Genomic DNA, 14493 nt, shown 5'->3' on the forward strand with positions numbered 1-14493 from the left:
CGCACCGCGACGGTAAACACAGCTGCGGTGCCGCGGAGAAGCAGCTCAGCGAGCTCTGGGTGAGAACGCGCTCCCCATCTCCGTTTCGTTAGGAAACGGCTCCACTGTTTCGCCCCGTTGGAAACGTGCTAGAGCAGTAGCCCGGGCTCTCGATGTTACGGTATGTAACTCCAAGGCTATTTACACGTGATCATGATGACAAACCGACCACGTTCCGAGTTTGTGAGTTTTCTTGGCTGAGAGCTCAGAGTGCTGACGGCTGAGCGCGAGCGAGAGGCCGTCGGCGTGCCGTTTTAAAAACGTCGGAAGGCGTTCCCGCGAGCGGTGTCTCGTTCGGTGTCGGAGAAGCGCGGGAGTCGCGTGCGCGCTCTTCTCCGTCCCACGTCGTTCGCAGCGAAGCTAAGCGAAGCGCGACGAATTCAGCGGAAATGAAGCGGTCCCGTCCCTGCTCCCTCAGCGACGCTCTTCCTGTGTCCTGACCGGGAGATGTGGTGTGTGGCCCCGGGGCCCTGGCCGAGCCGGGGGGAGGCGTGGGGGGGGGCGCGTGCGTAGGAGCGCGGGGTCAGGAGGAGGTGGCGGGGAGGGAGGACCGCGGAGATAGACGCTCCCCGGGAGGTGCTGCGGTCACAGCCCCTGTCGCTTCCTCGCCTTCCTTCCTTCCCTAATTCCCCTGAGAGACGAGCCCCCCCCCCACCCCCCGACTGGCAGAGGCCCCGCCTTCAGGGGACTGACAGAGAGGGGAACGGAGATTAGGGAATGGAGGGAGAGCAGCTGGGAATGTGGCTGGGCCTGGATAGGGGGTGGGGGGGGGGGCAGGATTACCCTCTCAGCGTGAGGGGACATGTAGACACACGGGGGGCTGTGCCAGAGGGATGAAGGAAATCCCCAAAATCCCAATTACGCGTAAATCCTCATTCTGAGGCCGTGGCGGCGGCGGGCTGGGAGTGCCAGGGACGAGACCTCCGGAAACTGGCGCGGCAGAGCGCCATGCCAACGCCAGGGGACAGGCCGGGCAGAGCCGGCTGTGCCCGGAGACGCTGGACAGGAAACTCCCTCTCTCATCTCGCCGTCTCATCCACACGTCCACACGTCTCACCCTGTGTGTGGACGTGTGGACGTGTGTGTGTGTGGACGTATGTGTGTGCGTGTGTGTGGACGTGTGTTTTGGAATGAAATAACAAAATGAGGTGCTCCAATGTAATTGAAAAGAAATCTTACATAGGGGTGGAATTGAAATTCCAGAAATTTCCTAGTCCTACACAGACTGAGTAAAGGCTGGTTTACAGTCAGGCGATGTATGATGGTTGCCACCGGCGATTATCACATTTGACGGTTGGTCGCAACGACGTTTAGTTTACACTAGAGCGACAGACGATTTGCCATCATAGCTATAATCATCGTGCCCATCGCTGAGACTTGCATTATACTGAACTTTGACCCCGTTGCTGGCTCAGGTGTCACGGCAATATTATTCTAGAACATTCTCATCTCCTGTAATTACCTCCTGTAGTGAAGTGTGAAGTCATCAATTAGCCTAACCTTAAAATAAATAACATGGAAGACCGCACATTTGTTGAAAGTTTAAACACAATTACAATGCTTCCGCGTCTGTGTGCTGCCGACCGGGTCGGACTACAAATATGCCATTAATGACTCCACTTTGGCGATGCCTTCTTATTGGTTACGCGTTTATGCATGCTATGAGTGACAGCGGTCAATATCAAAGTCGAGCGTTAATGGGATGTTTGTGGCAATGTAGCAATATGCATATCATAGATCGCCTAACTGTAAACTGGCCTTAAGACAGGGAAGGATAGTGGAGTCCTTGTACAAAACTGCAGGCATCTAGCCTTCCAAATTCTTATCTGTCATTACCTTCTGAGTGATTCATAAAAATATGTCCTCTCTGTCACACTGCAAATGTGCCTCATCTTTCGCGTGTAGTTTGTTTTCACAACGGTTCCGAAATCTCTCAGGGATGAACACAAACTGGATTTTCACTGAGACCGCACTGAGAAAGCTGTTGAAGGAACTGGGAGCGTTTCCAGGTGGCAGGGAAGCAGGCTCTCTGTCAGCACCATCCCTCTTCAGGGAACCAATTTAGTGGATTCATCTGTTCCTTTCTAAACGGCACATGGAATACTGAATATGGGAAAAGGCGCCGTATCTGTGAAGCACACCTGAAGGTCCAGGGGAGCCGCTGTCTGCTGGAAAGAGCGCTAAGGTTCGAATGCAGGCAGAGGTACGAATGGGAATCGAAGGTCTTATGAAATCTGAAGACGAATGCTCATGTTTGTGAATTCCCTCATGTTTTTCTTTTTCCCTCTCTCTTTCTCTCTCTCACCATGCATCTCTCATTAGGTAGGTTAAATCAGCCCCCCTGCCTCCTCCTCCTACGCAATCTCTCTCTCCCTCCCTCGCTGGCTCACTCTCTCGCCCTCTTTCTCTCTCCCTCTCTCATTCTTGCTGTCTCTTGCACTCTCTCTCTCCCTCACCCTGTTACTCGGTCTCTCTCTCTTTCTCCTCCCTCACTTGCTCTCTCTCTCTCTCCCTCACCCTGTCTCTCGGTCTATCTCTCTTTCTCCTCCCTCCCTCGCTCTCTCTCTCTCCCCCTCACCCTGTCTCTCGGTCTTTCTCTCTCTCTCCCTCCCTCGCTCCCTCTCTCCCTCTCTCTCCCCTCCTCCGTGCTTCCAGCCAGCTTCACCCCCTGCACTTCAAAGGCAGCTCGCTGTCACTCGGGGGGATTGGATCGGTTAAAGCCCGGGGCTTTGATGTTCTCTGGCGCACAGGGGCCCGGTCGATCCGCACCCTGCTCTCCCTCTCATTCCCCCCTCCCCTTCTCCCTCAGCGGAGCCCAAACTCCCGGGGGCCCTCCTTCTCCTTTCCACCCCACACACCACCTCCAGCACTTCCAGGAATGGACCTAGCCCTCAGTAACATCTCTCCATTACTTTTCCTCTCCCCATCATTCTCTCTCTCTCTCTCTCTCTCAATTCAATTTCAAAGTGCTTTATTGGCATGACAAATATAGGCACTTGTGTTGCCAAAGCAGTGGTTACAAGATACAACTATATACAAGAAATGCTAGATTAAGTTATAAAATAAATAAAAAATTAATTTAAAAAAAGTCTATGACAAAAATGTCAGTTATGTTAGGTGTGTGCGTGTATGTGTGTGTGTCAGTCTGTCTGTCTATCTGTGTGTTGTGTGCATGAATGAATGCGTGTCTCTCTCTCTCTCTCTCCTCCCTCCTCCTCTGCCCCCTTCCCTCTCTGTCTGTCTGTCTGTCTGTCTGTCTTCTCTCTCTCTCCTGGAGTCATTTTTATGACTGGCCGCTGGCCCTTCAGAGGAGCTTGTTAGCGGGCGGGGGGGGGGGGATATGTACAGATGTTCCGGCAGCAGATGTGGAGCGGAGCCCCTGCAGACGCCGTGTCCGTCAGAGCGCACATTTCACGGGACCCGCACGACACTCTCCGGGGAAACAAAGCAGGGGCTTCTATCGTCAATTCACGAGTCACGGCCATGTTGTTCCCGTGCCTCGGCCTGGACTGGAAACACGTGCCCGAGTGCGCTCCAGGGAACCAGAGGACTGACTTCACTCCGCCAGAACCGCTCTTCGTTTCGGGAGTTCGCACGCGCCGAATCGGCCCCGAAGCGAACCGACGCTAACTCAGTTTATCAGAAAAGCTGAAGCGCAGCTGTAATTAATCTTCATAGTGCGTAACGGAAGACGCTCTCATCCTGCGGCGCGCGCTGAGCAGCGACGCTACGCCGAGGGCTCTGACCGAGACGCTGCCTGGTTTCCAGCGCCCTCGGGTTTGTGCGACGGCCATTTTGTTTGCGCCCACCTGGTTTCGAAACCGGGCGCAGGGCACCGGGCGCAGGGCACCGGGCGCGCGAGCGGGAGGCTTCAGCACGGGCGCGCTCGCTTCATTCAGACGGGGCGAGAGCAGGGAGGCTCCACCGGACCCAACGTAACAATCGCTGCAGCCGAAGCCGTCATTAAACATTCATGTATTAGACCGCCTGCGATTGGGAGTGTATTTCACAGTGCTCCTGGAGTGCTCGGAAACCTTTTGGTTTTTTAAACGCAAAGTAAGTGAGTGCATTGCTTCGGAGTGGTAATTTCACGTGTTATTTTAGATGGACTGAACTTGCGTTAGCACTGAGCGGTCTTTAACTGCAAGCCTGTAATCGAGACAATTGTTCTAGCCCCGTGTTAAAAGCGACAGACCTTGTTCTTGGACATGGGGAGAGACGTTATGGCTGCTTGCTAGGAGAAGGCTTGCCGAAATCAATCGCTGCAGCGGTCGGTCTGACGAGCAGACAAAAGCCGTCTTTGCAAGCGAGGATTCACAACAATGACAGGAAGTCCCTGCCTCTGTCCCCGGAGCCAACGCTCGCCACTCCAAAACGCTCAGACTGTTTTCAGACGAGCAGGTCCACTGACCTCCAAAACGCTCAGACTGCTTTCAGACAAGCAGGTCCACTGACCTCCAAAACGCTCAGACTGTTTTCAGACGGGCAGGTCCACTGACCTCCAAAACGCTCAGACTGTTTTCAGACGAGCAGGTCCACTGACCTCCAAAACGCTCAGACTGTTTTCAGACGAGCAGGTACACTGACCCTCCAAAACGCTCAGACTGTTTTCAGACAAGCAGGTCCACTGACCCTCCAAAATGCTCAGACTGTTTTCAGACGGGCAGGTCCACTGACCTCCAAAACGCTCAGACTGTTTTCAGACGAGCAGGTACACTGACCCTCCAAAACGCTCAGACTGTTTTCAGACGAGCAGGTCCACTGACCCTCCAAAACGCTCAGACTGTTTTCAGACGAGCAGGTCCACTGACCCTCCAAAACGCTCAGACTGTTTTCAGACGAGCAGGTCCACTGACCCTCCAAACGCTCAGACTGTTTTCAGACGAGCAGGTCCACTGACCCTCCAAAACGCTCAGACTGTTTTCAGACGAGCAGGTCCACTGACCTCCAAACGCTCAGACTGTTTTCAGACGGGCAGGTCCACTGACCCTCCAAAACGCTCAGACTGTTTTCAGACAAGCAGGTCCACTGACCCTCCAAAACGCTCAGACTGTTTTCAGACGAGCAGGTCCACTGACCCTCCAAAACGCTCAGACTGTTTTCAGACGAGCAGGTCCACTGACCCTCCAAAACGCTCAGACTGTTTTCAGACGAGCAGGTCCACTGACCCTCCAAAACGCTCAGACTGTTTTCAGACGAGCAGGTCCACTGACCTCCAAAACGCTCAGACTGTTTTCAGACGGGCAGGTCCACTGACCCTCCAAAACGCTCAGACTGTTTTCAGACAAGCAGGTCCACTGACCCTCCAAAACGCTCAGACTGTTTTCAGACGAGCAGGTCCACTGACCCTCCAAAACGCTCAGACTGTTTTCAGACAAGCAGGTCCACTGACCTCCAAAACGCTCAGACTGCTTTCAGACGAGCAGGTCCACTGACCTCCAAAACGCTCAGACTGTTTTCGCTCAGACTGTTTTCAGACGAGCAGGTCCACTGACCCTCCAAAACGCTCAGACTGTTTTCAGACGGGCAGGTCCACTGACCTCCAAAACGCTCAGACTGCTTTCAGACAAGCAGGTCCACTGACCCTCCAAAACGCTCAGACTGTTTTCAGACGAGCTGGTCCACTGACCTCCAAAACGCTCAAGACTGTTTTCAGACGAGCAGGTCCGCTGACCTCCAAAACGCTCAGACTGCTTTCAGACGAGCAGGTCCACTGACCTCCAAAACGCTCAAGACTGTTTTCAGACGAGCAGGTCCACTGACCTCCAAAACGCTCAGACTGTTTTCAGATTTGAAAAGCACAGAACGGGCTCTTTATTGTGGGTGCTGGCCATTTGTAACACCCGTCCACTTGTGACCCTCGTGCTCGGTGTGAACTTTGTCTTTCCTACAAACCAGCTCCAGTTTCAGTTGAACTGCTTGCTGGGCATGCAGCCCTTTAATAATGACTTGGGTGCATAAGAGAGTACAAGGTCTCTTCGGAAGGAACCAGTTTTGCAATGAAGAGTACGAAACATGGACCAGAGAAATAGACTGGATGGAGGAGGAGGCCTTGGCAGTGCAGAGACCGCATCTTGTGGAGTTTGGGCGGGGCATAAGCTGGGGGGGGAGGGGTAGTGGCCTGGAAGGGTTTTGAGAGTAAGAAGGGACTCACCTGCCACTGAGTTGGGGCGGGGCATGAGGTACAGTGGGATGGACTGGACGGAGTGGGAGGAGATGGACTCCAGGTTGCCCTCGGGGATCTTGTTGAGGCTGTAGGTGGAGGCGGTCATGTTCTCGTCCACTCGGTACAGGCAGGAGTCCATCCCGGACTTTTGGGACTGCCAGAGCTTCAGGCTCCCCCGCGACCCCTCCCCGTACTTGCCCCCCCTCTCCACATTCTCCGAGTAGCTCGTCAGCGTGGCTGCAACACAAAACAGGGACAAGGGAAAGGGTTCGCCTCGCTGCGGTCAGTTCAGACAGCTTTACCCGCACCGTGACAGGCCAAGGCTAACCGCCAAGCTAAAAAAAGCTCAATGTGGAAAACATACAGCGAGGCTGCTAAGTGTTAAGCTTACAAGAACAAGATGAGGTGCGGGGAAGATTGATTCCGTTTGTCCCTTCTGCTTATACACGGAAAAAGCATTCTTCCATTTACACAAAAAAGGTTCACACCGTTTAACCGTTTAAGGCTGGGTATACACTGTACGGATTCGGCTATCTTTTATATCATGTCTTTCATTGTCCTCAGAGCGTGCGATAAGATCCAAAGAATCCTACAATAAGGTTCCATCCTACGGTAACAGCAGCCTAAGCCATCTCACGTCTATGTGCAGAATTTGAAGATGGTGCAGCAACGTTAAAAAAACGGTTTGAGTAATCACTGCAAATTTTCGCCCGGAAAAGACAAAAAAATAAATAATAATAATAATTTGGAGCCAGGTGAAAGAAAACATAAAGGACTACCAAACTAATGGAACTCAAGGTAATGTTATTTTTTCCAACCAATTCTGACAACACAGTAAATCTGGCTATACACACTGTGTCAGGTAGATAAGACCATGTATTATCCCACACAAGATTTTACCCAGATAGTAGGGGAATTACTTTATTGAATCAGAGGGGGAAAATGCATGGGAGTCAATGACAGGCTGTGGATTTTAAAAGGAGGCATTGGGGACAAATTCTGAGAAATATGTATGGGAGACAATGGGAGATTTTGAGGAGTTTTTATGGGGAATTCATTCTGGCATCTGGCAACATACACACACAGCTAGTTGATTTATTCACTTGTTTGTTCATTCAAGATGGGGAAGTTGTCCTTGTTCAGAGGTGATTCTAGGCATGTTTTCTTTATTCCGTTTCCTTAAAGGATATTACGCTGTTACTGATGAGTGTCTCAAAATTTTAGGCTATTTATTTGGGTTTGAGAGCAGTAGCCAAAGCGATTCCATTTTAAAGGTGGGTTAAATGATAGCACCAGGAATTTAATTCCGTATCGTCAACCTATCCTATGAAAACGCCAAAACCGCAAATGTTTCCATCCAGCTCTCAGTGCTTTTTGACATTTTCAAACCCCAATTTAGCGTTCGACCAGGAAGAAGCCATTCATTAAACGCAGCTCAGAAAAACATATTTTCATTATCGGAAAATGCAAGCTATTATCATGAAAAATACGGCCAAATTACCATAAAAATGGAGCCAATTGTTCATTTCGTTGGGAACTATTTTCAGTATTTGAGTACCGCCGTGCTACCTTCCACATACCGACAAAAGTAATTGTTGTCGCTTTAAAAAGTTGCTAAAGTTCGTCGTAATGGGGAATTATGCAGCCCGAAGCAACAGTACGTCTCTTTGTCTTCTGTTAATACTTTCTTAGACAACAATGGAGTTCTATGACTTCCGGTATATCGGCACTAGGAGACAGAGAAAATAATTGTCAATAGGATAAATTCATTGCGATTTGGACAGAAGCATTATCGATTTTGGTCTTTTCATGGGATATGTTGAGGATACTGAAAAAATGAAATTTACCAGTGTTATCCTTTAAGCACTTTATCCACCTGCAACTCATATTTTTGTATCGAAGCTGAAATTTAAAATAGTGACTGAATGAATGTTAAACGAATGTCTTGTGGTTAGACTGCTACATGGCCTGTTGTACATCATGCATTGCTGGGCTCCTATTGGCTGTTCACTAAACGTCTACAGTCTGTGGTCATGGCAGCTGTCACATTGCAAGATTTTGGACTTAAATTTCTGACACTGCCAGTCTTCTGTCGGAGGCTAAGATTCACTAAATCTGTGAGTATGTCACACTGAGAGATCCAAGATGGCCGATTTCAGCTCATGAGGAAAGAATTCTTATACAATTTTCTTATACGATTTGCAGTCTGCTACTGCAAAATCACAGCATATATCGCAGTGTATACCAACCTTAAGGTGTATGATCACAAATATTTGATTAGAACGTTCTTGATTGAACATTCTAATGCTGATGTAACAATCACTACTGTCTTAGCATTTTGAAAATATATTCCAAAAACCTACTCTTCAAAGGGTTAGCGGACTCCACCCATTCTACTTTTTAAAATGTATTTTTTAGTTTATTTGTCAGGGACAATGCAGAAAACATTCTAACAGGTTACAATAACATGAAACAAATGTGCTGCATATAGGATTTCTAGCCAAGGACTAATTTGCGACCCCTGTCCCTGGTTAGGCTTTTTCTACTTATTTTTTCTACTCGACCTAAAGAGAATATCATGTCTCTGATATGTCTGCTGCCCCCGGTGGCCGGGCTGTGTTCTGCGCGCTGCGCCGCGTCCCGTCTGCTTCCGCAGTGGAAACCGCACCCTGCCGGCTCACCGATGATGCCGCTGTCCCTGCTCTCCAGCGTGGAGGTGGGGCTGGTGACCGAGCCGTAGGCGCAGTCCCTGTGTCCCGCGTTCCCCTGGGCGGCCGGCGGCAGGGTGGAGCAGGGGCTGCCGGCGGGAGGGGAGGCGGTGCTGCTGGTCAGGGTGGAGGAGGGGCTGATCCGCTGCGTCATCGCCAGGCCCTGGAAAACGAGACGCGAGGCACGGCGACGTCACGGGGCGAAGGCTCAGGGTCACCGACGCGCGGCGGCGAGAGCGCCGGCCACGGCGCCGCTCCAACATCGGGGATCGGTGACATCAGCTCAGCAGCAACCGGTAACCAGGAACCAAAAAATAAGTCTCAACCTCAACAGCCATTTCAGTCTTATGTTTAGACTTAAATCTTATTTTGATTACTTTTTTTTTTTGCTAAATAAGACGAAAATACGGGCAATGTGCAGCGAGGCTGACTCATTTCAAGGTTTACCAGTGCAGTAAGAATTTTAAGGAAAGAGTCACTTAAAACGAGCAAACACTTCCTGCGTGAGAAAAAAGAGATTGTAAGGCTCATAACGAGACTAGAACACTTGAGACAGACGGCTCTTCTCCCCAGGGCTCGTCCGCCCACGCGGTTCCCCCACGTGCCCCGCATCCCAACCTCAGGCTGCGGGCGGGGCTGCGAGCATGCACCGCAGAACGGGAGGAGGGGCCTGCTCCACGCAATACACTCAATCGGTTAACCAGAGTTTGTGTGAGCGCGTGTGTGTGTGGGGGGAGGTGAGCGTGTGTGTGTGTGTGTGTGTGTGTGTGTGCGTACACATGTGGATTAACACGAGCCCTGTGAGTAAGCGTGTTGGCACCTGTATGTGTATGTCGGGTGTGTGCGTATGCGAGTACGTGCGGCAGGGAACACGTGGCAGAAAGTGATGGTAAAAGGTCTGGCACGTCGCTCTGCAGACAGCACCGCATACAGGGCGTATATGCAAAGCGGATTGACTCCAGAACGACCCCGAGCTGCAGCGGCGAGGGCTGGGGAAATGCGTTTGAAGCTCAGCGGCGAGGCGCGGTGCGCGCCTCTGCGCTACTCTTTCATCTCCGCAGGACAGGCGGAGCCCGCCGTGCGTGGCCCCGCCCCTACGCTCCTCCCACCTGCCGGAGGGAGCTGCAGCGTTGCCGCGGCACCCTGCTGTGACCTCCTGGCGGCTCCTCTCAGGGACAGTGGGCTCTGGGAGGCCAGCAGCCATACCCACCATGCACCCTGCTCCTGCCGAATGGCTGAAGCTAAGCTAACTGCGGGCTTGGTTAGTACTCGGATGGGAGACCTCCGGGGAAAACTAAGTTGCCGCTGGAAGTGGAGCTGGTGGGCCAGCAGGGGGCAGTCTTCCCTCTGGTCGAATAAACCCCAATGCCCCAGTGCAGTGAGGGGGACACTGTGCTGTAGGAGATGCCGTCTTTCGTATGAGATGTTAAACCGAGCTCCTGACTCACTGTGGTCATTAAAGATCCCATGACACTTGTCGCAATAAGTAGCGGGTTCCCCGGTGTCCTGGCCAAATTCCCACCCTGCCTCTCGCAAACTTGCCACCTAATCATCCTCTGATTTAACTGGATAAAAAAGTTTTCTCCCTGTCCACCTTAGCTCATGTGTGGTGAGCGTTTCGGTGCAAAATGGCTGCCATGCATCACCCAGGTGGGTGAGGTGACTTCCCACTCAGCACTGTAAAAGCACTTTGAGCACTTGGGAAAAGTGCTACGTAAATGCCATGATTCATTTCATTCATTCAATCTTCCACTCCCACCACCCCGCCGCTTCCAGAAGCTCACCTTTAACACATTTCATATACTGGCGTGTCTAGATCTCAGCGAAGGGAAAATGCGCTGCATTGTTGCTGTTGCTGCATAGTGGTTAAGAGCATAGTTTCTCTGGACTGGAAGTTTTTGATGAGAACAGCCAGAGAAATGGCGTGGAACTCTGGCCAAAACCAACTCTTTACTTCAGTCGGTCCAGAAATAAAAACGTAAAAACGGGTTTTATTGTAATTGACCGTACTTTGCGTGCGATTGTTTACAGTATTTGCATAAGCATTCTTGGTGCAAACGGACCGCTTCGGCTGCATTTAGACCGGAGGACATCGTGCTCGGAACCTCATGGGCTGAGGAGCTCTATTTTAGCCGCGGTCTAACCGCTCATCTGTAATCATGACCGCAGGGGCCCCCGACCACAACTGAAGCCTCGCTGAGCCCGGGAGCAGAAACAGGGCCCTGCGGAGGGAGGGAGGGAGGGAGCGGCCACTCCTCCTGCCGCGCGCTCGATATAGATCAGTGGGAACCGAGGAGCCCAGCGGGCTGAGGCTTCTCTCTTCTGCTGTCTGATCCCGGGCTGGGCCGTCCTGTTCTGGGGGTCGGCCGCCGTGTTTGCGAGGCGCTCTCCTCCTTGTCCCCCCTCCCCATCACCCCGCTAACCCCCCCCCGCACAGGCCCCCCCGCACTGCACTCTGCACACGGGTCACAGCGGTGGGGAAGTCACAGGCCCCCCCGCACTGCACTCTGCACACGGGTCACAGCGGTGGGGAAATCACAGCCCCCCCCGCACTGCACTCTGCACACGGGTCACAGCGGTGGGGAAATCACAGCCCCCCCCGCACTGCACTCCGCACACGGGTCACAGCGGTGGGGAAATCACAGCCCCCCCCGCACTGCACTCCGCACACGGGTCACAGCGGTGGGGAAATCACAGGCCGTGGCACACTGCTCCTGGCAGAGCGGGCGGCAGAGGTTTGGCTCGAGCTGCACTTGGAGGCGGCTAAGCTACATGTTCTTCTGCACGAGTCCTTCGCTGTTTCTTCAGAAGCTGCTAAAAACTGAGCGGGCATCTTGATTGGGTTAAGTATGGATTGTGCTCCTTGGTTATCTCCCTAAATCTTAACTCTCCGGCCGTGGGCTCCGCTGACAATGTTCCCGATTACGGGTACAGCGGGAAAAAAATGCTAATGCTCATACGGGAGGCTTCCTGGCGGGCTAACGCGGAACACGCGCGCGGTTATGGGGGGGGCAGAATTGGGGCGATTTTCCAGGCATTGGCCGGGGCGACGCCCCGTCTCTCACCTTTGACCCCCGCCTCCTGCTTTAACGGGACGAAAAAGCCGCGGAGAGAATCCTTCCTGCCTTTCATCAGCGAACGCTGACAGGTGGAATAATAAAGATAAGTGGAGGCCCCTTTCAGAGTCGACAGAGGGAGGGGGGAGCACCGCTGAAGGCAGGCGGGCGGGCGGGCGGGCGGGAGAGGAGCGCGCTCTAACTTGGGCCACAGCCGCTCAGCCTTTCAACCTGACGGGCTCTGCCGAAAGCCCTTCTGATGCACACCGCCATCGCGTGAAGCGCGGTGTCAATAACGCGCCGTGACGACGAGCAGCCACCGGCTCTCAACGACAGGAAGCACCGTTTTTACTGCGTTTCGGTGATACGACTGGGTCCACCTGGGCCAGCTCTCAGGAAGTTTCTCTGAGTAGTGCTAAGAGTCAACTGAAGAAACTGCTGAAGAAACTACTTTGGAATCTACTCATGACAGACTTTGGGGGACAATTTATCCGAAATGAATGTTAGGCCATATACATTTGATTGCCGGTTTAACATATTTTGTTTTTCAAATGAAGTGAGCACTCAGAGAAAAAAAGGTTGACTCCCCTGTAAAAATATGTATTCAGACCACTGGAAGACTAGTCAAATAGAGCTAATATTAAACTTGTGCAGATGGGAAACTTGTGCAGATGGGGGTCACTAAAGTGTTTTGAAAACTGGTTCATGAACTGGTTCAAAGAAATATTTTAAAATGGCTGACCAGAAATTAATACAATTATCTGTTATGTTCATTTTTAAGTAAAGGCACAATCAGTTACCAATACCAAGATATAAAAATATAAATTTATCAAAAACAGTAAAAACTTGGGTAAGGCTAATGTTAAATTCAGAGAGAGGGGAAACGATTCAAGCTAGATATACACCATATGTATCTGGACACCCTTTGGTCTGGGGTTGCTTTTCATGGGTTGGGCTCGGCCCCTTATTTCCAGTGAAGGTAAATGCTAATGCTACAGCATACAGCAACATTCTAGATGATTCTGTGCTTCCCCAAGGCTCTTTCCTGTTTCAGCATGACAATGCTCCCAGGCACACAGGCACAAGGTTCATATAAATATGGTTTTGTTGAGAACGGTGTGGAAGAACTTGACTGGCCTGTACAGAGCCCTGACCTCAACCCCATCCAACACATTTGGGATCAATTGGAAAGCCAACTGCAAGCCAGGCCTAATCACCCAATCAGTGCCCAATATCACTAATGCTTTTCTGGCTGAATGGAATCAAATCCCAGCAGCAATTCTCCAACATCTAGTATAAAGCCTTCCCAGAAAAGTGGACGTTATTATAGCAGCAAAGAGTGGACCAACTCCATATTAATGCCCATAATTTTGGATGAGATGTTGGATGTCAGGGATCCGCATACTTTGGGCCATGTAGAGTATGTCAGATTCTTGCAGCGCTGAAAAAGTGCATTACATATGCAAAGTGCATATAGCAGCCTACCCACAGACAAGTGATCATTATGCACCATTAGAAGAAAGTGCGGATTAAATTTTATTTGTACTGTGCTATTTAGAAAGTCATTGTTACAAGTTCATTAGACTGGGAGTCCCAGTGGCATCATTTAAGTAAACTCTATGGTATGGCAAGGTGAAATCACATAAAGTCGAGCGTGAAGCTTAATTTTATGGTAGTGGACCGTGCTGTTGATGAAAGGCATGTCTACTTCGCTTGCAGTCATTACGTTTTCTGCTACAGGGGTCACATTAACACAGGTTTCAGGAGTTTTTCAAGCAGAAAAAAAACCTTAAACCATGCGGCCATTCTCAGAGGCCTGATAATAGCCGCATGGCATGTCCACCCAAGGAAATCAAGAGAGCAGTACATTGCCACCATATTTCTTTAAAAAATACAAATGAATCAATCATGAATCATCTGGCAAGTTTTTTTTTTTTTTTGTTGAGAAAAGTGAATCAAATTTATTTTGAGTTTATTTACTCATTTTCTTACTTCCATAAAGGCATTTTTACCCAACGACTCGCCTTCGCAGTGTCATTTTGCGGATTTCATTACTCCATCAAAAAGGCCTCGGTTCTAATAGGAATGGGAGTCTACGGACGAGAAATACCCAACTGCAGTTCTTCTTAACAAAGTACAAAGCATAAGAAGAAACGGCACTGCTTGAAACACTGGTGATTGGAGGTCGTACATGCAGGCACAGCCATATCCAGAATGACATGACCTCTTAAATGATCTTTTTTTCAAAAGATACACGCTTATAAGCTACGGTGGCTAACTGCAATGACATTTTTATTTGCAGTTAAACCAAAAGTTTTCTTTAAACGCGATTATAAGCAATATGTGCATGTGCTCAACAGTTTTCATTCTACCTACTGCTATTACACTTCAGCCAAAAAACACAATACTCACTGGAGTGTTCTTTTAATCAACCAACCAGATCGAGTATTCATTTCAACAGTAGGTAAAGTGTTCAGCTGAAAAATGGCACAGGCAATGTATTCAGTATTCATCAGGCAAACCT

At 50.6% G+C, this 14493-nt stretch overlaps 1 protein-coding gene across 1 annotated transcript in view; it reads right to left on the bottom strand.

Annotated features, from left to right (window-relative positions):
* LOC135248550 (protein TANC2-like) overlaps positions 1-14493 on the bottom strand; it is a 124576-nt gene that overhangs the window by 34146 nt on the left and 75937 nt on the right. The window contains exons 6-7 of the mRNA XM_064323328.1: positions 8887-9076; positions 6194-6442 (exon numbers count right to left, since the gene is read on the bottom strand). Coding sequence (XP_064179398.1) covers positions 6194-6442; positions 8887-9076 — 439 coding nt within the window. The remainder of the gene's footprint in view (positions 1-6193; positions 6443-8886; positions 9077-14493) is intronic.

This window comes from Anguilla rostrata, chromosome 2 (genome assembly GCF_018555375.3).
Source record: "Anguilla rostrata isolate EN2019 chromosome 2, ASM1855537v3, whole genome shotgun sequence".
In the NCBI taxonomy this organism is placed as follows: Eukaryota; Metazoa; Chordata; class Actinopteri; order Anguilliformes; family Anguillidae; genus Anguilla; species Anguilla rostrata.